General features: G+C 38.7%; 1 protein-coding gene across 1 annotated transcript; it reads right to left on the bottom strand.

Moving 5' to 3' along the window:
- Positions 1 to 1,434: 1,434 nt before the first annotated feature.
- On the bottom strand, positions 1,435 to 24,754 carry kdm5ba (lysine demethylase 5Ba). Its single transcript, XM_059328971.1, has 27 exons — positions 24,178 to 24,754; positions 18,761 to 18,838; positions 18,393 to 18,515; positions 18,104 to 18,274; positions 17,049 to 17,174; positions 16,662 to 16,755; positions 16,454 to 16,554; positions 16,207 to 16,365; positions 15,940 to 16,059; positions 14,335 to 14,493; positions 13,522 to 13,703; positions 12,817 to 12,979; positions 12,435 to 12,554; positions 11,503 to 11,697; positions 10,131 to 10,312; positions 8,912 to 9,036; positions 8,602 to 8,752; positions 8,344 to 8,464; positions 7,737 to 8,092; positions 6,501 to 6,639; positions 6,228 to 6,407; positions 5,990 to 6,148; positions 4,881 to 5,303; positions 3,977 to 4,067; positions 3,699 to 3,877; positions 2,653 to 2,928; positions 1,435 to 2,558 (listed from the first exon to the last, which is right to left on the bottom strand). The coding sequence occupies exons 1-27, from the start codon at positions 24,328 to 24,330 to the stop codon at positions 2,421 to 2,423; spliced, it is 4,464 nt and encodes a 1,487-aa protein (XP_059184954.1). The 5' UTR covers positions 24,331 to 24,754; the 3' UTR covers positions 1,435 to 2,420.
- Positions 24,755 to 25,722: the final 968 nt, after the last annotated feature.

Raw genomic sequence — 25,722 nt, 5'->3', positions numbered from 1 at the left:
GCACAAAACAATTCAACCAAACACTGTAAATGCCAAATTTGCACAGATAATAAAATGGTATAGTACAAATTTTATATATTAATATAAGTGTAATAAAATGCACAGACAATCAATTCACTTCCCTTGGGCTTTGAGATGAACATGAAATCGCACCGTAAAGATGCCATGTCAAAAGACGTGTTTTAAGATGATAATTACATGATTAACTAGGACTGCAAGCAGTACTGAACGGGTCCTCGCAGTACACGAGTGTCAGGGCATGCTGCCGTCGGGGTGTGTGCGTTACAGGGGCCATATACCTTCCCTATGAATTTCATTGCCTTAAGTGTTATAGTGTGGCCACGGTACCAAATATGAAATTAGACTGCCACCACAGTGCCACCTAGGGGCCGATCAATAAAACCTTAAAGGGTTATCCTCAGGAGGGCATTGACAATAATTGTACCAAGTTTTGTATAATAATGCACAAACTATCCCTTTAATCCTCATACAGTTTCTGAAGGAGGACTCTTAACTGATATGTATAAGTTAGAAGAGGCAGGTAGCAATGGTGGAAAGTAACTATGTACGTTTACTCAAGTACTGGACTTAAAGTAAAATTTTGAGGTACTTTTATGTACATTTTATGTAACTTTATACTTCTACTCCACTACATTTTGAGACATATATTGTACTTTTTATTCCTCTACATTTACCTGACAGCTTTAGTTACTTTTCAGGTCAAGATTTAAAATGAAAAACATGATACATTTAAAATGATTACCCATTTTTATAAGTTAAACCACTTAAAAGTTTATTAGGTAGTTAAAATGAGCGGAGTGGAGTCTTTATTATATGCGCCACCTAGTGGTAGAAATTCAGGAATTTTTCGCCAGGTGTGACTTATATTTCAAGTTTCATGAGTTTTGGGGTATGTTCAGGCAGTGAAAAATGCGATCATTTGGGAAGAAGAAAAAAAAAATCATTCGAAATACAATAGGGACCTTGCAGGTTGTTGCCTGCTCGAGCCCCAATAATGTTTTGGAAAGAAATAATTAAAATCTGGCTATGATGGTTGTTTCTTACAGTAGTTCATTCTTGTCAGTAGTCCTTGTATGTTAAATATGTTGGTAGGATCGGGGTTAATATGTGTGTAGTAATCTATTTATACTTTAAGTATGCTTTTTTTTTAAATTACATTGAGTGTTATAACTGCTATCAACAAAAAAAAAAAAAGAAAGAAAGGATCTCCCCCCGCAGACAGACATGATTGTGTCCTGCTGCTGTTTTCAGTTCCTGAAACAGACTGTTTGAATATAACAGTTCCCCTTTTATAGGTACTGCAACTATCTGAGAGGAGTTCAAAATTAACCCACCACAATCTACTGCAGGCCAAAGATGATCCATTTTACTTGGCATGGCATTCAGCACTGAGAAGATTTACAAGTCCAGGCATGTGGGAACAAACATTTTTTATTTTATAATGCAAACTGCAACATATGAATTATATTATTTACCCAAAGGAGCAGAAAAAGGTAATTTACCCGTGGCAAATAAATCACACAGTCTGTGTTAAATCTAAGTCCAACACAATATTTTCATCTAAACCATAAAGGGAAAATCCACCCTAAAACAAAATGTACATTCCTTTGATGTCGGACAGTTCATACTTATTTTGTGAACATAATCAAGTCTCACCCAACGCCGAGATTATTATTTTTTCCTATGCAGACAGCGCTAAAGGGAGCCGGACTTTATATGAAAGTCAGTGATTTGTTAAGGGATATTGGCAAATATTGTGGTGCAAACTTTTGCACATTTTGGATCAACAAGCTCAGACATGGCCTCGTCGCTCTCAGGTCTCTGATTCAAGTTCTGTTCACAAATTTAAACTGAACTGTGTTAATATCATAGGATTCATAAAGTGAATTCTTCAGGGTTTTTTATTTAAGAAGGCATCCTATCAAAGAATATCTAAGAACAAATATAGCTCATGTGAAAACTGAACCTCAATTAATCAGTTCAGTTATTGCTTAGATAAATAATATTTACTCTACAAGAGAAAAGGTAAGTTTCACATTGTTCAGATGTATGTAAAAAAAAAAAAAAAAAGCAGTTCTAAAATGTCAAATTGACTTTTTTTTTTGGTTGAAAAATCCCTGCGCTGTTAGAACTTTTGCCATTTTGTACATCTGCATCAAGTCTTGGAAAGTTTCAGAAAGGATTAGTTGATTGGCTGAAAAACCAGCCACGTGAAGAAAACAGTGACAGAAGTCTTTTGTAACTCTGGAAAAAACAGTAAATAGCACCATGTTCACTAAGAGGGTAAGCCAGAAGGTAAAGGGGGAGACGCCGCAGGAGCACACAGAGTTCTGGTGTGCACTTTAAGTGCTGCGGCTCGCAACAAAAACTGCTGATCCTTCAAAGTCACTTTTTGGTCTTCATTCTCCTCGGTTGTAGTCTGGCTGTGTGCAGCTTATGCAAATATAGTCCTCGCTCTCCGCTCGCTCAGCAGACAGTCCGACACAGACCTGGTGGAACCACTGATTGCAGCTGCCGTCACACTGGACCCAGTTTACCTGAAGAGCAGTAAGGTGAGGAAAAAAATGTTAACAAAACAAAAATTAGTAAAAACACCTGCATGTTTGTAGTTTAGACAGATATAAAACTTACCTCGTCCCCCTCTGGCTCTCTGCACCATGGTGCAGCGCACAGTGAGAAGTCCTCCTCGGAGTCTGAAGCCGCGGGGTCAGACACCGTGTGTGTGGGAGAACAAGTCCGCTTGGAGTCTTCGCCCTTCTCTTCGCTCCTCTCTTTGCTCTTCTTTGACTTCTTTTTGCGGCACTTCTTGGCCTTCTCGCTGTGCTGCGAGTCGGAGCTGTCCTTGCGCCGCTTGGTCCTTTTGCTCTGACTGTTCATCACCTCCTTTTTGAGACTGGAAACTCCATTCTGTGGGACGACAAAAATATTGCGATAAAGTTACCAAAAAATGGTAATTTCAGGGCTCCAGACTAACTTTGTGCATTGGTTGCCCTGGTGTGCCAGTAATGCATAATACACAGCACAATAACAAAACAGAGGAGCATGTTCGGTGGCAGATTGCTCATCGGACAGACTGAGGACGTCTTTTGTTTAATGCACAGAGATCAAAGGTTAAAACTGCTGTCAAAATGTCTGTACAGTTATTGGCTATGTTAGCCTTTATTGCACCTGTTCTGAACACAACTAATAATTTAGTGTTAATTATTATTAATAATAAGTCATACCCAATTAATACGTATCTTCTTATGGTCTTAGGGCGCTTTCACAACAGTCCCAAAAGTCCTTTTGGTTAGTCCAAATCAGAATGAAACTGATACTTTTGGTTTGTTTTGTATTTAGTCTGGTTTGCTTTCACAGAGCATAAACATACTGGACCACAAAAAAAAAAAAAAAAAAGAGGGGCGTGTATGAAAGTGGAGGGCTGGAAAAACGCAGCCTTAAATATTGCTGTTGAAGTTTTTTTTTTACCATGACTCTTCAGTGATCAATCATGCTCATGAATACTTTGAATGATTTTATAAATGTCTTCAGCTTTGTTATGTTCTGTATGAGGTAGTGGTTGTCTATGTTATGTGCAATTCATTTGAAACATGAAGGTTATAATGCCGGTCAAAGAGGCAGACACAGGCAGACACACACAGACGTACACAGACGTACACAGACACACACACACATACCTTGTTGTGGTGGGGGCTCCCTCTCGGAGACTTTTGGTCCTCTTCTGCGTTGCTCCGACAGGGAGATGGCGGAGGAGCCAGTTTGTACAGCAGGTATCTGTACAGCTGCTCGGTTTCAGGCAGAGTGACCTGCAGTAGGAATCCCTCCACCATCAGCTCCTCCAACTCGGGACTGAGACCTGTGACAAATATGACGAGCAGCGGTGCGTTCAGCGGGGAAGTAAAAAGCAATACAAATGCAAATTATACGTAGATGTGCTTAAAATTTTAACACTGACCCCTGAGTGGAACAGACTGGTGGTCTGTATGAAAAGATGAACCATTTATTTCCTGAGTCAGATGTGAAGATATTCCAGGTCCAACTCTCCCCTGAAACGATAAATAACCAACCTTAGTTTGATTAACAGCAAACGCTACAGCGATAATGCCACTAATGAAGCCCCCTGATGGTGAATTCCATCAACAACAATAATTTAAGTGACTGTATCCCAAATCGGACACATCTGCAATGCCGCACTTTCCGGTGTTTTCACAGTCATTTAGAATAAGATCGCCAGCATTAGTGTAGGTATAACTGATTTATACATATTTAACAATTTACACGTGAAATATCATTTATGTACATGGAGATTTACGTGTCTAATTACAATATGAAACTAACTCTGATGAGAGAAAGCAGTAAGAACGCCTGGGCGACACTCAGGCGACGATCTTAACAGTACATTTTTATTTTTACTGTACTGCATTTCATTGTGAATGACAGCAGTACAGTCCGGGTGTGTTGATAACGATGGTTGATAACGGTGTTATTTATTTGGCTTACCCAGAAACATCCAATTTCCCCCAAAAAACTCAGCAGCCCCCATTGCTTTACAGTGAGGAGATCCGAGTGTCTGATGTGGGATACAGTTAGCATGCGGTGTTAGCATCCTTTTGCCAACTCTGGTAAACCCGAGGCTAACGTACACGGTTAAAACAATATACGGTTCGAAAGATAAGAAGTTAGACTTTAGTTTCACACCATTTAATTCATTGGAAGCATAACATGATCGTTTATATTAGTAGTTAATGTGAAATTTTGATAGAATCTTAGCCAAATGGTGTCTGATTTTGGATACAGTTAAGTTAAAAAACAAACTCTTTTTAACTATATTTATGCTAATAAAATGTGCTTCCACTGACCATCCTTTCTGACACGTTCTGCAGCACCCCCTCTGCGCAGGCCTGTTGAACTCTGTGCTGCCATCGCACCGTCCTCTCGATGAGGAAGCGCAGGGCGTCCCCTTCTGGCAGCCGAACCCGAATCCTCTGCAGCGAAGCCAACAGAGGCAGGACCTTGTCCAGAGGGGGTTTCCTTGACCGCTGGCAGAGAGGGCAAAGCCAGGCTTGGCCGTACTCGAGGTCTGTGGTCGCTGTGACGCAGCCGCAGTGGAAAACTTCTCGACAGAGCTCACACTGCACCATGGCACCCGAAGGGGCCTTTTGGCAAACGCAAACACTAAGTGCACAACAGTTTTCAGCAGGAACAAGCTTGGACTCGTTTGAAGAACGCAGAGCCAACAACATCTCCATCTCCCTCTGGCGGACCTCAGCGAGCGTGACCATCTGTCAAGGAAAAACATTGATAATAAATTAAATGTAGGACTTCTCTTGGAGTCTGCATCTAAAACCATCAGCCACCAGGGAGAAATATGCCATAAAGGGTAATTTAGGACCATTTTGGATTACTGAAAGAATTGAGTATTTCTTTTGGAGATTTTTTGTTGTGTCCATTTCTTAGCGCCTCTATTAAATCTGAATGTCTCTGCGGTAAACATTTAAATGAATAAATCAAGACCTGGACTTTACGCAGTTAATGTCACCTTTTAGTAGCACATCAACTTGAGTCTTAATAAAATTGAATTAAAGGTTAGCTGGGTTTCTTGAAAATTTAGAACAGCTTTAACCTTAAATAATAAAACAACAAACAGGTTAAAGTCTGCCAGATGACAGGAGCTCCTTGCATTGCAGCATAGAGGGGAAATGAGCCAAGTTTCCCTTTCATCCTGACAGAACATCAAGGTTAAATTTTAGCCTCTATGCACATTTTTTCAGCCGAACATTGTTGAAACAGAGCAGCTTATATTGATAGCGAGAGCAACACGTCAGTGGACTGCCAAGTCGTCACTGCATCAAAGGAGAGGCAAGAAAATGACAGCAAATCGCAGTTAAGACCCTAACGCTGAGCTGAAATGGAAATTTCGCACTGTAACCAATACATGAGTGACTGAGAATAAAATAAAAATACTCACAGCGGAGGCAGAGTCCTTGCTCTCAGAGAGAGCTCTCTCCACGTCACACAGAGACTCCAGTTTTATTGAAGATTTTTTACTGATCTGCATCGCTTCTTTTGCTTTTTTAGATCTTGACTTCTGATGCCCCGTGCCGACATCACATCTCGGACAAAGCACCTGAACAAAAGTAAACTCATATTTTTGGTGCCGTCATGTTTGGAAAACAACTTTGAAATGAGCACTGATATCTGTTTACCTCAAGCAGAGAGAAAGGCGAATTTTTCAGTAGGAATGTCTTTGCTGCGCTCTCCTTCCAGGTCTGAACATCACTGACGAGGGCCTCCAGTCGACTCAGCGGGTCGAGCGTCACTGGGATGCCCTCTGCTCTGAGAAGCAGCTCAGAGAGGCTGTCCAGCACAGGAATACGTCCCCCAAGCTGAAACCATGCACACACACACATAAGGTTTATGATCCAAACTCAGCCCTCTCAGGCCAAGTGTTAAATGCTGAGTGTTTGAGTGTATTTCACCTGAAGTGCTTCAGCTTCATGGAGCCACCTCTTGGCCTTTGTGATGACGTCCTGCAGCTGCAGACAGTTGGGCAGATATGCAGGGATGTTTTCTACTTCTTGTAGAGCGGCATCAAGTGTTTCTATGCTGTGATACGGCCTGTGAAGGGACATGAGCTTCAGCAAACACAGTGTACATGCTCAGGTTTTATAAAATGTCTGAAGCTGAAGTGTCACTATCAACTTGTATGATAGACTTGTATAAGCATCAAGTATCAGATCATGTGATGATCTGGAACTGTGCAAAAAATAATGCAGCCAGGCTTTTATTTTATTCTATTTATTTTACATTAAACTGCTGCTTTTCATGACAGTGACTAACATTATACTACAACGAAGGACCGCATACCAAATTGCTGAGATTTTGTTGAGTCTGTTTGTCTGTTTGTCAGGATTGGATTATGGAAAAACAAACTGGCCTGCTTTTCATTAAATTTAATAGAAAAATGTAGCATGGCCTGAGGATGAACTCATCACATTTTGGAGCGGATCCGAGTCACAGATAATTTTTTTTATTTTATTTCAGGATAATTAAGTGTTTTCTGGTATGCACGATATTTCGGATTTAGAATAATGCATAATAAATGCACAGCTGAGATGATGAGGCCTCAGCTCTGCATAAACATATTTTGACAGTTTTAATAGTTTTGGAAAGTGTCTAACTATCTAACTATCAACTTGTATTAAAAAAAATACATTTTTGATAGACTTGTATAAGCATCAAGTATCAGATCATGTGAGGTGGCTGCTGTGAGTCTGGTGCTTCACACAGTGTGTAGTTTCTGTGGAGCCAGGAGTGCGTTAAGCACTGTCACAACACCATAATCCTCTTTATTCACCATGATCCTGCTCTGCAGACTTGGCACATTTCACTCAGCACTGACTGAAATCAAAGCCTATTTTACTTTGTCTGTTCACGTCTGACATCGCTTCTTAAAACATGAAATATTATCATGTGTTCTCGCTCTCTTTGCATTAAAAACCTGCTCTGTGCTGGAGGTTTTTGCATATTTAACAGGGATTTGCTCACAACTGGAGCCAAACTGTCCCTGAATTCTGATCAATGTCAGATTTTTTCTTTATTTATAGATGAGACACTAAGAAGTAGTGGGTGTACTATCTGACGTAGAACCTGGCACGTGGATCACATTTTTTATTAGTTCATAGAGTCCTCAATCTGTCACTTAATGCCCTCACCTGGCTTCCATGAGGCTGAGCACTCGCTCCTCCCACTGCTCTGACACCGTCAGCAGCTCCTGCAGACGAGCCATGGCTCTTTCCACGGAGCAGTGAGGGGCCAGGCCCACGCCCTGGTCTATCAGCCTCCTCATGGTGTCCAGGCAGAGGCTCTCTGGCCGGCTGTTGGCTTGCTGCACGGCCTCCAGCCAGCGGGCCTGCTCCAGCCTCTCCCTCAGCAGGGGCAGCTGAGGCAGCTCCACGTCCAGGCCCAGGCTCACGTCCAGCAGCTCCTGCAGCTCCTGCGGGCTGGGTGACTCATCGGAGAGAAGACGCTCGCTGCGCTGCTGGAAGTCATCCACCCGGGTCAACAGGTCCTGGGGGTCACATTTAACAGGCATTTAGGGGAAGAACATCTGACGACTGAGACTTCAAGATTCAAAAACAAAAAGCCAAATTCAGTCACCCAAACCAATCACCCAGACATTGTTGGACTTCAATGTGCCAACACGAAGTTCAAGTGAAGAGTTTTAATATGTGCAAGCTTTTCAAATTAACTGCTTCAATTCAAATGATATTTAAGTTTCAAGATATTTAAGGTTAACGTGTCTAATCAAAGCTCACTAACCTTCAGTAAAGGAGCCTGTCTGATGTTGCACGGCAGGCTGTCCAACTGTCGGACAAAAGACCTCAGCTCCTCTGCGGTCAACTCGTTATGGTTTTGAGACTTTCCTCCACCAGAACGATACCTGAAACACATGCACACAAACCGGTTGAACAGATTTATTTAAAAAAAATCATGAACATGAATTGTTCATAACAGCTAAAATAAAACAAAAACATTTATTTTATCTCTTTGCATTAATGTCAAATCTATTCGTCGTGCCTCGTCTGCCTCTTTCCGTTGAGAAGCTGCTGTGCCATCGCCGCAACTTTATCAGCCTCTGCGGCGATCGTGCATAGCTGATCCAAGAGGATGATGTGTGGGAACGCCTTCATTTCTGCCTGCTCCACCAGGGTGTGAAGCTCCTCCAAACCTGACCAGGAATCAGAAGAAACTTTTAGACCGTATAAAATATCAGGTTAAGTAACACAATGCAGTGTGAGGAGCAACGACTATCTCCTAAAAATGAGCAAAACACATTTGTGACAGCTAAGTTTTGTCGTACAGAATGTTTTTTTCTGTGACTTCTAACCTCTTTTCTTGGTTCCTTTGTTCTCCAGGATGTCCTGCACGCTACAGAGCCAGTCTCTGTACGACTCTGCTCGCAGCTTCACTGACGCCATCATGGGATACAACTCATCCAGTGTAAACTTGTAACTGCAGGGAGAGATGAAAGAAAACAGTGGATATATAAGGATAGCTGACATTTATTAAGGTTCAATATGAAGTTTCTTCAACCTAATGCCAAATGTAAAATGATACTTTTGTCTAAATTTACTTTGGATGAGAAACTGTGCATAAATAATGCAGCCAGGCTTTATTATATTTTATTCATTTTACATTAAACAGCTGCTTTTTATGACAGTGACTAACATTATACTACAACGAAGGACTGTATACCAAATTGCTGAGATTTTGTTTAGTTTGTTTGTCTGTTTTTTCAGCTGGATTATGGAAAACAACTGGCCTGATTTTCATTAAATTTAATAGAAAAATGTATGAACCTCTGAACCTATGAACTCATGAAATGTTGGAGTGGATCCGAGTCACAGAGTATTTTTAGATTTTATTTCAGGATAATCAAGTGTTTTCTGGTATGTACAATATTTCCGATTTAGAATAACACATAATAAATGCACCGCTGAGATGATGAGGCCTCAGCTCTGCATAAACATATTTTGACAGTTTTAATAGTTTTGGAAAACTATAATAATAGAGCAGTACACTTGCAGATCTGCATATCATAGAAGGGCTCCTCAAGTTCCATTCTAGGTGTTATATATATATATATATATATATATATATATATATATATATAGTGCATTCTGCTTTAGAAAGCAAAACATGTATAGTGACAGAGCTAGCAGGATTGGTATGTTTGAAATCATCTAATAAGATTAAAATTTAATGAATTTAATCTTTATTACATATCCCTGCAGAAACTACACATCTACCTATGCTGTGTAATTTTGTCTCAAGTATGTTACTCAGATATTTTCTCATGTCATCAAAGCAGCCCATTTCTGCCAGTTTGACTTTCGTACTATTGTTTTGGATGATAATATATTGGGGAATTGTGTTCAGAAATATAAAGCAGCTGTGATCTTGTGTAAATTATTTTTTTCCTGAATGACTTAATTCAAATTTAATACATAAATATGTTTATTTTGGGATGACATTTGGGAAAAACTTCAAAAATGCATCAAATACAGCAGCGAGCAGCTCAGTTGTTGTGGTTACTGAAGACTCACTGGAGTGCGAGGTTGCTATGAGGACAGGAGCAGAGGTCCCGGGTGTGGTACAGACACACCATCTTGCCAGGACTGCAGGCACAGGTGATGCCAGACAGGTAGCAGGTGGTCCGACACTTGCAGCACTGCCGCTCCTCGTCTGGGAGCACCTCATAATCAACTTGTCGAGATTGCACCACACCCTGGGGAGAAAAAATCACAGTCATTAGAGCTGCAGAGGACACAGACAAACGACATGAGGCAGCTGTGCAGATAAAATAAGTCTCCTTCAAAAGTTCAAAGTTTTTTCTAGTGTGCATCCCCGATGACGCGTCATTAACAGTGTAGCAGCTTGCTATGAGCTTATATAATAAACTAAAGAATTAATGAGATGCAAACATTTTATTCCAAAGATTTACACTGTTCAAACAAGTTTATTTCCTTAATGTAGACCATATGGATAATGAAGACACTATGCGCCATGTATTAATCATTTGTTCCACTTTGTTCCGTTTTTTATTTATTGATTCATTTATATCTCTGATAACTTCCCATTTCTCTATTTTGCCATTAAGGCCCATATTAAATTGAATTTCCATGAAAATGTGGGATTATAAAATAAAAGTCTCCTGAAATAAATAAATAAATGTCGTCATTTGAAAAATAAAAACCTGTTCATATCTTTATTTACTGATAAAGATATAAGGTTACTAGAGGTGGGAATCACCAGAGGCTTTTACGATTTTATCACGATACTTGAGTCATTATTGCGATTTTAAGCATTTTGCGATATGGTGAGTATTGCAATATATTGCTATTTAACGGTTTCACTGCATTTTGTGTCCACAAAATTCAATTCAATCAAGAATTGCTTTGTTAAATAAGAAACATTTCTCGGTTCTGAATTGGGAGGCAGCCATGTATGTCAAGAGGAGATGTGTTGGAACCCAGAAAGAGCCTATTTCCATTAAAAATGTGTGACGTCAGAGGTCACATGACCGCTTTGAAAATCACCATGAAATATGAAAAAAAAAGACAAACAGCATTATTTCAACAACTTCTGGACATGATATCCTGACATACATGCCCATAGATTCCTTAGATCTTCTTGTTTCATATGAAACCAGTATCTCCAGTATATTCCTTAAAAGTGAGCTATGGTCTTCAGAACAGCGAAAACAGCGGGCCATCAGAGCGCTAATTTTCGATATCGACTCAAATATTTATTGCCTTTTTTTTCATTCTTTTCCATATTTACTTATTGCATAGGCCTATTTATTAATTCATTCATTTAATGTTGTAAAACAACATACTGCACTACAAACTACATCACTAAACTTTGTCTTCAGGATCTATTTTTTGTTAGTTCAGTAGATTAACAAACACTCCTCACCATCTTTTTAATCCTCTCCCGTAGTTGTTCTTCTTCTTTGACCATCGTGATCATATCCTTCTGCACCGCTGACGCCAGCTCCACATCCATGGTGTCCGCTTTAGAGGCCATGTTACAAACCATCTCGTCATGTGAGAAGACGCAGTATCTGCTCAGCTGGCGATAGTGAGTCACACAGTTACGCCCGATGGCCATCTGTCAGAAGTTATATAGAGGAGTTTGAGTTTAGGGGCAAAGTGCAAACAGGAACTCATGAAGCAGAAAAAAATAATTATAACCACAAAAACAGGCCTCTGTTCCTAAAAATCTGATTTATCTACCTTTTAATCTATGCTGAGGCTCTGTGGAATTGTTTTCAATCCTGTTTATAAAGATAAAGATGCTAAACAAATATTTTTTTCATGACTGTAACCAACTTTTTTTTTTTTACCACTTTAGTTATTATTAGCATGCAATTCTCAACTCTTTTAAATCACTTTTCTGTTTCCACTGCCTTTCTATTCCAAGATATTTGATATTTAATTTTTTTTTTTTTTTTTTTTTTAATCAGCTCACTGTCAATTTTAAACTTTTATATATGAATGTACTTTTGTAGTTTTTCTTAAATATTTTATCTGCTCGTTTTCAGTATTAAAATTTTATATTTGAATGTCTTTTTATATATATATATATATATATATATATATATATATATATATATATATATATATATATATATATATATATATATATATATATATATATATATATATATATATATCTTTTAAATGCTTTTAATGTTTTGTGGAAAGCACTCTGAATTACCCCGTTGTTGAAAGATGCTATACAAATAAACTTCCCTTGCCTAAATGTTACTGCCAGATCAAAACTCTAAAAATCCTAAAAAAAAATATCTGGTATTGTGCAAACAGAGTAAAAACTGATTTTCTCACCCAGTCCATGGTGCAGAAGTTGACAGCTTCAGCAAAGTTGAAGCCCTGGTTGAATCCGCTGTGGTACGCTCTGGGGAAAGTGATGACAAACTCTCCTGCACATTGGTTGGTGCGATAGATCTAGAAAAATGCAATACAAAAAAAAGAAAAATACAAAAAGTGATTCCATGTAAAAAAAAAAAAAAAAAAAGAAAAAAAAAAAGTGGCAAGCAGCTGCAACCCCCCCCCCCCCCAATCTCTTTTGTTGATGCCAGAGTAGCTTTATATCTGATTTATATCAACAGAAATTCTTCTGTTCAACTGAAATGTGTGACATTTAAATGTGAGATCTTTCTTTGTTCCAGACGTTTAATATAGGAGTGTAACACTGAGTGCATGTTACCGGGACGCCGTTGTTCATCAGCGTGTTGGGGTTCATGATGGTGACCAGCTGGTGAAGGAGGTCTGGCTGCGACTCAAAAAGCTCAGGTGCCAGGTTCTTCATGACCGACTCCAGGTGCTCTGCTGCATAACCAGGAGCTCCGTACCACGTCTTTGGCTCCCCCCTGCAAATACGGTCAAAACCACGAGTGAAAAAAAAAAAATCACCACACATTTCTTTCAAAAAACATTTCAGGATTAACATCATCACATCCTGGGTTTGTGCAGCTTTTGAAGAGGAAAATCCAAGCACTTTCAAGGGACTATAATCCTTTATCAACACACCTAAACTTTTACTATAAATGCAAAAAATGTTTCCAGATATCCTTTATTCTTTTCTTTATATCCTTTAGGCATTTTGTTTATTTCACTATCTGCTCGTGTTAACTTTAATTTCAAATATTAAAACATTGGTGGTAAATAGATGAAACACCAGATTATGTCTAATATTAAGCATTTTTCAAGGAGTATAACTGAATTCAAATATATTCCTTACCTTAAAATATAACCGTCAAAATTAAGCATTTTTAAGACTTTATATAAAAACCTGCACATCTAAAAAAAACTGCATGTCTTGTTGAAGTACTAGATTGTTCCTCGTGTAAGAACTTCTCCATTAAAAATCTCTATAATAGAAGCAGAGTAGGGTTTAGAGAGTGAACTCTACCAGTGGAGGTAGTTGATGGAGTAGCTCCAGTGGTCCTCGATATGCCAGCAGAAGGAGGAGAAGCACATGCCCACATAGAGCCAGGGTAACTTCATCCCACAGATGTCGGCTGTAATGTGAGTCAGCACGGAGGCATCAAGCACCGGCATGTTGTTCAGGTTCCAGCCGCTGCTCAGGTAATGCTGCAGGACAGACACAGGTCTCAATACTTCTAACTCAAACATAGTTTTATCCAGCTGGCATTATAGTGGTTACAGCTGGGAAAACTGATCGACATTATACTTTGTGCTTTTCCAGCAGCCAGTAAAAAAACAAAACAGTTAAACTAATAAACTGTGAACTGTGACTACTTATACAGTCATGAAAAAAAGTGATTGGACCGCCCTTATTCTTCAATTTCTTGTTCAACAATAAAAATAGCTTTTACGAGTTTAATTTAAGAGCTGATATCTAGCCTTGAAAATGATTTTGGTTATCATCAAGAAAACCATGGAAAATTGTAGATGTCAGCTCTTAAATTAAACCCTTAATGTCTGGTACAACTAAAGGTACATTTGTTTGGACAAATATAATGATGACAACAAATATAGCTCATAAAATGAACAAGAAGCTGAAGAAAAAGGGTGGTCTAATATTTTTTTCCATGACTGTATGTTCTGTATTGCTTCAGAGACACAACATTATACATATTTTTTTTTTTTTTTACAATTTCCAGTCTTGTTCAAGTTTGATAAATTAAGTTAAAGACACTAAATTTACTGTGATGGTAGACAAAAATAACACATAATCCCCATAACGGCAGACAGATTGTACCTTATCCTCAGGAGAGAGTTCAAAATGGCTGTTACTCGAAGGGAAACCACTCCCAAACTCCTTGGAGGCGATGTCTGCTCCGTACTCCACAGTGACATCCTCCTCAATGGTGCTGACGAGACGCCAGAACTCCTTCTCCACCAGCTCAGTGGGGACCATCTAAAATAGAAAGGAGACGACATGGTGTGATTGCTAGCTTTATGAACAAAAACCAAAAAATCTGTAAAAACTCATTTCAAATAGTGTTTCAGTGTTATCGCTGCAACTGAAGTCAGAATATGTCTGCTGGGAGTGCTGACAATAACGGCATCTTTTGCAGGAATTCAGAGAGAAACTTTTTGCTCCAGTGTGTCCATCTGTGTGTGTGTGTGTGTGTGTGTGTGTGTGTGTGTAAGAGGTGAGAACAACATCTGATAAGACAAACAAAACTCTCTCTGGAAGTGTGTTATCAAAGCATTCCTTTGTTGCAGACCAAAGTCATAAAACAGAAGTAACAGAGAGTTCAGGACTGTTTTCCTCAGAGATATTCCAAAATCTGCCTTATAAATAGAACTTGAAATTGTTAAAATATTGTGTGCATGGCAATTTCACAAGGGGTTATGTATATCCATTTATACATTTATTTGACAGGTACAATGCACAGTTGTACTAGAGTTAGCTATAAGCTCATTTCCATCTATAGTCCCTGGGCAGGAAACAAATAAGAACAGGAAATGTACAATATAATTAAAGCACAAGTAGTAGAAAAGGCCGAAGAAAAAAAGGGGATAAGAAAATACTGTAGCTGAATGAAAACACATAATCAAATCAGTAAGCATAAACTTGGTTTCCCCTGTGCCAAACATCCATTGTTTTGTATCACATTATATCACAAGTCATGACCGTTTGGGGAAAACTACCTTAAAATGTATGTCTGGTTTGATTGATATTCAAGTGATTTCTATTCAACTTAGTAAACCTGATTCACAATATACTGATGTTTAAGTGAGCATGGGTTTGAAATGCATGGATGAAAGTTGTTCTTTAATAAAAAAAACTCATGTGTATGACTGTTTATTTAAAATCAAATTACATACAGTACAATACATACAGTCATGGAAAAAAATGATTAGACCACCCTTGTTTTCTTCAATTTCTTGTTCATTTTAATGCCTGGTAACTAAACTACATTTGTTTGGACAAATATAACGATAACAACAAAAATAGCTCATAAGAGTTTAATATAAGAACTGATATCTTGCCATTTTCCATGGTTTTCTTGATAAGGATTTTGGTTATTATAAAGAAAAACATGGAAAATGTCTAGATATCAGCTCCTAAATTAAACTCTTATGAGCTACTCATTATATTTGTCCAAACAAATGTACATTTAGTTGTACCAGGCATTAAAATGAACAAGAAATTGAAGAAAACAAGGGTCTAATCATTTTTTCCATGTCTGTATATGCATGTGATGTTGACAATAAAAAAGGAAATTATCATAGTTATGTTGCTTTGTTCAGCCAGATCAGGTGATTGAACATGAGCATGAGACATTAAATGGATAGTATGTATGGCATTTAAAATGACATTTAAACATGTCTTGTATGTTAGATACAAACTCACATGAACTGGCATGTTGAAGTAATCAGACTTGAAGGAATCGGCCATGTCTCCAAAAGCCTGGAGGGTGTAGCTCCTGCCGGCCTGCTCGAAGCCAAAGGCCACAGGAGGTTTGCCACATTCCTGTAACAAAATAAAGATAAAAAAATAAAATCACAAAGCACTTGGAGTTGTTTTATATTTGTGAATATCAGACTGATGATTATTCTCTTGTTTGCCAATTATGAGCCTCTCTGCCAGGATTCGGCTCCCTGGGGGGGTGCAGCTCACCTGAGCCAGGCACCTGGGACATCTCCAGTCGCCTTTGGGAACGTCGTGGAGCGGAGGGATCAGACAGAAGATGTGGTAGCTGTCATCGCAGCCGTCACACAGCAGCAGGCGGTCCTCTGCCGTCCCTTTGCCACACACCAAGCACATGTACTGGTCCACCTGAGAAGACAGTTGTGTGACGATTATAAGCGCTGCCTTTGTTCTGTGATTCTCTGATGTGTGTAAATGATTTGTTTGGCATACTTACTTTACTGAACTGAGGTTTCCTATCTAATACAGTTTCTTTATACTCTGTTGGAACCTCGTGTTCAATGGGTTCCTGTTTCACCTGAGCGACCGCCATCCTCACTGAAAGACACAGAGAAGGGAAGTTTAAAGAGTCACCAGTAATGTCACTCATCATATCAGTTACATTTCTTATTTTTCTCCTTATAAACTAACTGTTTTGTTTTTACCAGGTTCTTGTTTGCCAACATACGTTCCCATCCTCCTCCTCAGATTGGGACGATTCTCACAAACTTCTCCTGGTTCGGTTTTAAAACAACCTCTCTGTCGGAGTCACAGTAAGAGCATAACAGTTGTACATTTTAATGGGTCGTAAATAAGATGAGAGATACTTCACAATGGTTGTGCAAAACACATGGTTTCAATATTAAAGTGCAAAATGGGTCTCAATGTAGATTAAGATCAGCTGGTTGTCTGTTGAAACATTTCTGTGTGTGGTTTTCTTATAAATATGTGAACATTTCCTCAAACATCCGGATTTAAGAACAAACATTCGCTTATCATACACATAATGAATTAAACATGGCACAACTGTCGGTGAGGGAGACTGGACTCACTTCAGATCTCATGCGTTTTGCGCGGCGAGCGATGCTGCAGGTCTCCTGGGGCTGCACAGACTGCCGCTGTGGCAGGTCGTGAGGCGTGTACTCCTTATCTTTAGTGTCATTGGTCAAGGTGGCTTTCTGTGAGGAGGAGAAGGTGAATGTGATGAAAGTGACACTTCAGCAAACACTGAAGTACCCCGATTAGAAACTAAGCAAAACACAAACATCTACAAAGCATCTTAATAAAATGATTAACCAGCATTTAAAGTGAAACTTTGCTGATTTTCAACCAGCTTTGTGTCATTGCAGTTGATGCAGATGAACAATGTTTGGTTTCCCTGCATGTTCTCAGCTCACTGAGCTTATTTGGTGACAATTATCCAGGAAAAGTCTGCTGATGCTTTTGTATCACTTTAAACAATATGAACAAATCCAAACACACTGTCTCAAACAGTGTAATACTATTGTATCAATAAAATCTCCTCCAACCAGTCCCTTCATTATATTGCTTCAAAGACAGCAAACACATAACATGCTATTATGAAGAGACCAAATCTAATAGTTTCTCAAAAAAAAAGCTGTGTTCCTTACATTTAATTTGTTTTATTGTCAGTTCTAGTTTTATGACACAGAGAGCAACACTGTTATTAAATTTAAACCACCATCAAGCCATTTCCAAACAACTGTAAAAATGAACTGTGTGTTTGAATCAAACTGCAGCACGCATTGAATTCAGAACAAAATCAGTTACATTTCAGGAATGTGATGCTCATTTAAACATTAGAACAATTTCTGTGGCAAAATATCTTAAGATTAATAGGTTATCTGCATCATGAAAGGCCTCACAACACTGAATTTATAAATTCTTGCCCTGCTTCAGTAAGAGACCATGGAACCCCTTTAAATTAATGAAAAAAAGGTTTTCCCAAATCATATAGTGGTCAAATATGATAATACTGTGTGCATTGCACTGGTAGATAAGAGTTCTAGTCCCTTCGTTTGGCTATTACGGTAATAATAACAATTCCAGCTACTGCTTCAGAACATATAAGGGACAGGGAACGTACAGGCAGATTGTCTCCGGTCTGGAACACGTTATATGGGTAGAGGATCCTCTCATAGTGCGCCCGCAGGTGAGAGCCAATAGCCTTGCCTGGAGCAAAGCCCATCTTGACGGATATCTTGGTCCATCGGCGCTCCCTGCAGACGGCATCGAAGCCTCCCTCTTCATTCACCAGCTGGAAAAGAGACAAGTTATTACGTATTCAGCCAGTACAAGCTCAGAATTGTTTTTATAAAAATAAACATTTTATTGTGAATCTCCTGACTAGTCCCGATTTTGGGATTTGCACGCACCTTATTCAGCTGGTAAAGATCCAAAATCTTTCTTTCCACATGAGGGATTTTTAGAGTACATCCTTGAAGCTCCCAGAATTTTGCTATTTGATCCAGGAAGTTGAGCTTAACTCTGGTCTGAGCCTAAAGGAGCAGAGAAACAAAGGTTACTGTTGTGTATTCAACATTTCATAGCTCATTCTGTAACAGTGAAAACAGAAGAACTGCTTAACAAGGATTTTCAGATATTGTGAAGCTAAATTGCTACATTTGGATTGTTTGTAGCAATAACTTAACATTTAGGACAGGATGCTTTCTTTACCAAATATCTCATTTACACTTACTGCAGTTAATGTTTCTTAAATATACAAATCTAAAAATGAATTTACCTCCAATTCATTAAGTCTTTGTATCCGTGGTGTGAACTTCAGTCTGTCAACATCGCAGGCAAACGGTGGCTGCCATTCCTGAGAATTAAAACAAAAAAAATTTAATTAATTAATTATGAAGCAAAATCACACCAAACTTTTGATGGTTACACTGAAAAATAAGTTTTTGAAACAACATTTTGTGCAACACGTACATCAAGGCATCAAGTGAATGATGACTAATTCAAGTCCAACAAATTAAAAAAAGACTTTGGTTCACAAATCAAATGAAAACACCAAAAACCAAAATGCCTCAGCCTGTCTGTGGCTCTGAGCTTTAACAACTTCAGACGGCTTATGAACATACAGTCTCATTTTCTTAAAAAAAAAAAAAAAAAAGTCTAATTCGTGTCCTAAACCAGCTGGGCACTGTCATTTTTTTACTGAACATTACACAAACAGAACATATTTTTGCTTTAGTTGCGGGCTATTTTCAGCCACAGATTTGGTGCACTGGTGAGCGGCTGCAGGACGTGTTTGTGGGAATAACCTTCAACTTTTTCCTTGAGCAAATATAAAATACCAGATTTTTATTTATATACAGTTTGCATTATAATTTCACTGAGTTCTTGAACTAAATTAAAAAGGGGGAAATACGAGGAGAAAGACTTCTGACCACCTCAGTGTAGTATTTTAAAACATATTTTCTGATCCTCTTCACAAGTCTGTTGAGTAAAAATCAGCCTGCACATCCAAGAGACTGCAGTTTTTTCTAGTAAACCCACAGACTGTTATTAAAAGCAGACGCACAGGAAGTCAGGGTGCGTCTGTGCAAACATGCAAAGGTGCTGTGTGCAAGGAGTAAGGTTGGTCAATATTGGCAATCTAATAACAGTTGATTAAATCTAGATTCCTTTTGTTTCGCTATGTGAAGGAGTTAACTGCACCGACCTAACGTCAGTCTTCCTGATGCACTAAACACGAACATGTCTGATATTATTGACTTGCACACTATATTAAAACACACCTACTCGTGCTAGACCACAATACTTCCTGCAGTGTGTCAAGAGTCAGCACGATAATCTCAGTTTCACATCAGAGAATGTTTACAAATGACGGTTAGAAACTGTCATAGCGCACACAGTTATGTTGTTATTTTAGTAGCTGAAGAGCTGTTATTGGGATGAACAAAAAGCTGTAAACATGTACATTTCTCAAGCCTCTTTTTCTATAAAGATTCCCAAGATCTCAGTGTCATTTCTCACACTGAACGGACAGAAATGCTTATGTTACAGATAAGTTTCAGGTTTCAGATTCGCCCTTCAAACAGTATGCAAGAAATGTTCTCAGACAAGCTGACAGTATATTACCTATTTTTCCACACTATTTTAATGCGCTACAAAATACAAAAACTATAAATAAACATAGATGTACAAACTGAAGGTATGCATAGCCATACTTTTTCTTTAAAAGCTCAGATTCTAGTCTTAGGCTTTCCGAAAAACCAGACCACGTTATTAAAGCCAATCTAATTTAGATTAACTGAGTGGGGCTGGTTGCTGCTTTGTTGGCAAGGTAAATATCTGTCTCTATTAGATCACTACTCATAAGCAATATCTGAAATCTATATCTACATTTTGGATCTTGAAGTTTGTATTTTAATTTTACGTATTGGTGTATTTTGTACAGCCTGTTCACGCCTGTAATTCCAACTAGATGTTCTGTATAAAAAGGGAAGAAAACGATATGGAGGGAGAGTTTTTCTGCCATTTAGCCTGCATTGGAAAAAATAAGGGAGTCAAATCAATGTCCTTGTAAAAGGGACAAGGGACAAGGGGCATGGCAGGACTACACGGAGACACACACTAGATGCTGTTGTTTTATGTCACGCCTCCCTGAATGCTGGCATGATATCTAAAAATCACACACTGGGGAGACATCATGGCACTATTGTGTGATTCAGCGTACAGGGCTCTTAAGTCTTCTTAGGATTAAAATTCAAGCACTTTTTCCAATTTCCAGACTGCCGAAGCCTTTATCAGCACATCTAATCAAATAGTTGCTATAAATGCAACTGCGAAAAAAACAGTTCACACTATATAAGTTTATATTGACACTTTATTTGTCCAGCTGTTAATATCAACTATGTTACTGTAATATTGTATATTTAATGGTTGCTTATTCCCAGTGAATTTTTGAAGGACTATATTCAAATTCAAGCATAACCTTGAAAAAATGAAGGTAAAATTTTGGCATAATGGCGAATCTTCTTCACGGCAGTATTGCATAATTCAAAAGAGGCAATTCATTCCTAGTAGAGAGCAATTTGCAGAGCTACATCAGCTTGTTATTACATGTGTATAACTAGAAGAGTGCCGATTTCCACACGCCCTATCTTGCAGCGTTAACATACAAACTTGAGGAGCAATCCCGTGAAATTTTCCAGTCAGAAATTAAATTCTCAGTTTATTCACACCAAATGAATGCAGCATAAATGCTCCAACCAGTGATGTAAACAAAAGTGAAAAATAATTTGTGAAACTGCCCCATCATTTGGATCTGCTCCAAAACTTAATCTGTTCTTCCTTGGCCCGTGCTACACCTCTCGTCCAACTTTCATGGACATTGGGCCAGTAATTGTTCCGTAATCCTACTGCCAGAGAGCCAAAACAACACAACCTCCTTGGAGATAATAACCACATTAAGCTTTCAACTTTTGCTTTAAAATGACCAAGTTCACATCTCAGAGCCAAACTGCAGCTGACACGACATTGCAATGAAAAGTGGATGTGCCAAATTGGCATGCAAGATGCATAAACTGATCATGTGACCTGATTCGGCTGGGCCTGGAAATTAGGCCACAGCTCTGGATCCAATTCAAACTTTAATTATCACAATTTTTCTTAATGGACACAGAAGTGCATAGTTCCCTCTCTTATTTTAATTCCATTAAATATTTCGCTTTTTCTCTACAACTGGCCACCTGCTGCATGCAATGTTAATGTTGGATTAGCTCTGTTAAATGTTGCACACAAGATTTTCTGCGTCTGGCCAGGCTTTCTTTCTTCCTATGATGAAAATGCTGGTGAGAGTAGGGACAACAATGGCTGCATTAACACAGCCTTATCATCTGTAGACAAAGCTGGATTAGAACCACAAATGTCTTTCAAACATCGCACAAAAGAAAACAATCGCTTTGAAACATATGGAACTACACTCCACTATGCTTCACACACAAGTCTGACCACACCAGTTAAAAGAACAAGTGTATTTATGGTCTAAACATGACAAGCCTTCCGCCAGGCACAAAAAAACAAATATGAGTGGTGAGAAGTTAACCACCAAAAGCCTTACATGTGCTACTAAAGTCTACAGTCAAAAGGTGACCCCTGCAAAACCTCAGAGGAAGTACTGACTGCTCATTGTGCACCCAGGAATCACTGATCAAAAACAGGCTGCCTTCTCTTTTTATTTATACCACAGAAAAAAGAGATACAACAGCAAACAAAAGGAAAGGAGACCTGAGGCCAGATCACATCTAAAAAACACAGGATGTTACGTGTTCACGGTGTGAACCTCTGCCATTCAAGCCTCCAGGATGCCCACTTTCCTCTTTATACAAACAAACACAAAAACATAAAAATACCCACTTAAAAATCCAGTATGGCAGAAATCCACTCACATGAGCTCAGACTCATATTGCTGAGGGATTTCAGATTGTTTATCAGTTTGTTGGGCCCACACACAAACCCTGGAGCCAAATTTTGGTCTGAATGTTCAGTAGAAAATGCTGCTGCATGACACGGGGCTGCAGACAATGGGGGAGTTTGACTTAGAAATTCTCTTTTTGGTACATGTATCAGTTTTATACACCAGTACTGAAGAAGCAAGCCCTCTATTTGGACATGCTGCTTCTTACCATATGGCATTTAGTTTGAAAAAGAATCACCCTGCATTTTAAAACCCGTCATAAAAGATGCCAGTAAAAACAAACGACTCGCAGTTGTAACTTGAAGCTGTTGGGGCTAAACTGTAGTGGGCAATAGCTTTATTTCTTAAGTACTTTTAAATGATAGAAATCTCTTAATAAGAGAACAAAACAATGCAGTAAATAGGAAAATCAACAGTTTAATCTCATGTAAAGACAGACCCGAACTATCAGCATCCAATCTTTGCTCAAAGCTTTTGCCTCAGTCTTCTTTTGTTTACACGAGCCATTCACTTCCAGCAATGCCTTCAAATATAGGTTTCTTCTGGGATGAGCAAACAACAAGCATTCCCAGAAACCAACCTTTTTTGTGTTATCACATCACATTCACTCCAACTTGTCCTGTTTGTCTACACAAAAATGAGCTTTTACAGCCTCTTTATTACTACTAAACATGAGTCTCATGTTATAAGACAGCACAAATATAAAAAAAAAACAATGTCCAGTCATGGCATTAATGTTTTTAAACTGATATCTGCCATACACCATGTCATAAGCCATGGTAGTATAATTTATTCCAGTAGAATTTGGCCTTTATCTAATTTGCGTGGACACACCCTTGAACAAACTATCCTCCCTCCCCCATTACAGTATATCAGAAATAAGGTCAATGTGAGATTAATTTCCATCTTGTCCATTTTAGGGCAAATATTAACTTAATTTTCTTTCTATCCTGAAAGACCTAATATTGTTTTTAGGGAGGCGTGGATTACGTCAAAAAAAAAAAAATGCTCTAAATAGTATATTATATATGTCATAAAGTCCGAGAGTTGTTCTTATAATATTGATATAACGCTATTGTGAGTTAGCTGACAAACTAACGCTGCCAACGCAGAATAATTGCGTGTTTTAGCTGAGACAGAGTGTCCATTAAAGCGTCCCTTCTCTCCATAAACACTTGGTCACCGAGCACGTACGTAACGTTAAATGTCAGCTTTAAACGGGCCTGATTAACGTTAGCTCGGTTACCTCACACTGGCTAAATCCATCAGATCCAGTCGGGAAAGTTGTGTTTTATATTCTCCAAACTGTTTAAAAGCAGTGTTGAAATTATTAGTTTTAATCTTGGTGAGCTAATTTCCGTGCGGCCAGTCCAGGAAGCATTTCAGGTGAACACTTTCAGCTATATTTGCATACAGGCAAACTTTAGCGTTTTGAATTATTTTTAGAAATCGTGTTCTTTCCACTGACTGTTACACTAAATGTGTGCCCGTCTGTTTTGAGGTTAAAACTTGATTAGGACGCAGATCTCTCAGTCTGATAGTGCTTCACCATCGCTGTTGCAAACACAACACTCTCCACTCAGGCAATTCAACTCGGAGCCGCAATCCGCCATGTTGAAACCTGTCTACAAACACAACTTTGCCTGCTAAATTATCAACAGCGGCCGAGGCCAACACACCACGTCAAAAACAGCATCGAATAACTGCCAAAATGAAGAAACACTCACCGGCGGGGGTCGGATCTTGCAGATGCCAGTTTTCTCCGCAATGGGTCGTATTTTGTTGATGTACGCAAAAGGGTCGGCGAATTCCTCCCAGCTGGGCTCAAAAACAGGGCACTCCGGAGGGGGAATGAACTCATTCAGCTGCGCTTGACTCATCGTTGCATCTTCGTTATGACTGCAGCTGAGGTGTGTTTGTTTTCTAAAGGGCTTCCTCACGCCGAATATACTCACTATGAATCCCTTGTCTTTCAGTTCATGTCCACTCTCCACTCATTCAACTCAAAGACGAATTATCTAGTTGGAGACGAGAGGTGACAGCCGGAGACTGTGTGCCTCCGCTTCAAAAAGTAGACACCAAACCCACAATCATCTTTGCGTCCAGTTTGTGGTTGTATCCCAATTTAAAACACATTTTAGGCATTTTTTTCACACGTTAATACTGCTGTGTGTGTAATTATTTTTACTACACACATGCAGCTCGTTCATATCCGTTTGAGGGAGTTAAAAGCCTCTCGGACTGTGTTAGAGTGAAATAACCGCCCTTAACGTCATTGTAATGTACTTTATTACCGTCCTAATTAAACCAAACTACAGTCTGTTTTCACACAGTTAAACATTTGTGAGCATAATACTCTTTAATTTAGGATTATATAGTTTATTGGTTCCGTGGTTTCCTATCAGATGATTGCCCCTCTGTTGGAGTAGTTTGATTCATGCACCGTGTTGGCACACCGGTGTGCTGTGCTGAGACGGTTTACAAATGAGGGCATTAGTTGTATTCGGCTCTTCCTAACCCCGCCCGGTTTACCCGAAATAATAGACGAATCGGACGGTACATTGAGTTTTATAAACGAACACACCCACCAGATCACTGCGCGCTGACCGGTACTTCGTTTTTAAATGGTCTAGAGGAGCTCGTTGATTGGAAGAGACGGCAGTCATATGATGACAATAATAATAATAATAATAATAATAATAATAATAATAATAATAATAATAATAAACGCTATTTGTATAGAACATTTCATACAATACATGCATCACTTTATTACAAGGACATGATTAAATTATCATAATCATGAAAATGGAATAGACAAACACTTAAAATAAATAGTAAAAACAAGATACAATTGTGATTAAAATAGAATAAATATAATTCATAAGATCAGATGTAGAAATGAAGCCCACTGAACAATAATAAAACAATAAAGTTAAAAATGTTAAGATTAGTAGCCATTTTTACAGCATGGACATAAATATATCAATAATCTAGGGGCTGAAATGTTGATGGTTGAGCTGTTAAAAATAAACATTTCAATGAAGTAATTATTCATCAAGCATAAGGTAAAGCTTTTTATAATTTGGTAAAAACTTTTTTTATTAGGGCTGTAGTATGTTTAAATGAGCAACAGTTGTGTCATCTGCTTATAACACTATGGCCCAACGGTTCATTTTGTTTCACTCTGTATATGAGACTGATTTGAATGTCCCTGTTCTCTGTTTCGTTTAAACTTCCCCTTAATGGATTTGGGACTGTCGAGTTTAACG

This window comes from Centropristis striata, chromosome 3 (genome assembly GCF_030273125.1).
Source record: "Centropristis striata isolate RG_2023a ecotype Rhode Island chromosome 3, C.striata_1.0, whole genome shotgun sequence".
In the NCBI taxonomy this organism is placed as follows: domain Eukaryota; kingdom Metazoa; phylum Chordata; class Actinopteri; order Perciformes; family Serranidae; genus Centropristis; species Centropristis striata.
The sequence above is the reverse complement of the archived record's forward strand: the minus strand, read 5'-3'. Positions and strand labels throughout refer to the sequence as shown.

Excerpts from the sequence above, each read along its gene's own strand:
- kdm5ba (XM_059328971.1), bottom strand. The coding sequence starts at position 24,330 with ATGAGTCAAGCGCAGCTGAATGAGTTCATTCCCCCTCCGGAGTGCCCT. Across the intron at positions 14,494-15,939 it reads ACTTCAACATGCCAGTTCAT|ATGGTCCCCACTGAGCTGGT; the intron begins GTGAGTTTGTAT and ends TTTCTATTTTAG. Across the intron at positions 6,149-6,227 it reads CGCCTTTCTCTCTGCTTGAG|GTGCTTTGTCCGAGATGTGA; the intron begins GTAAACAGATAT and ends ACTTTTGTTCAG.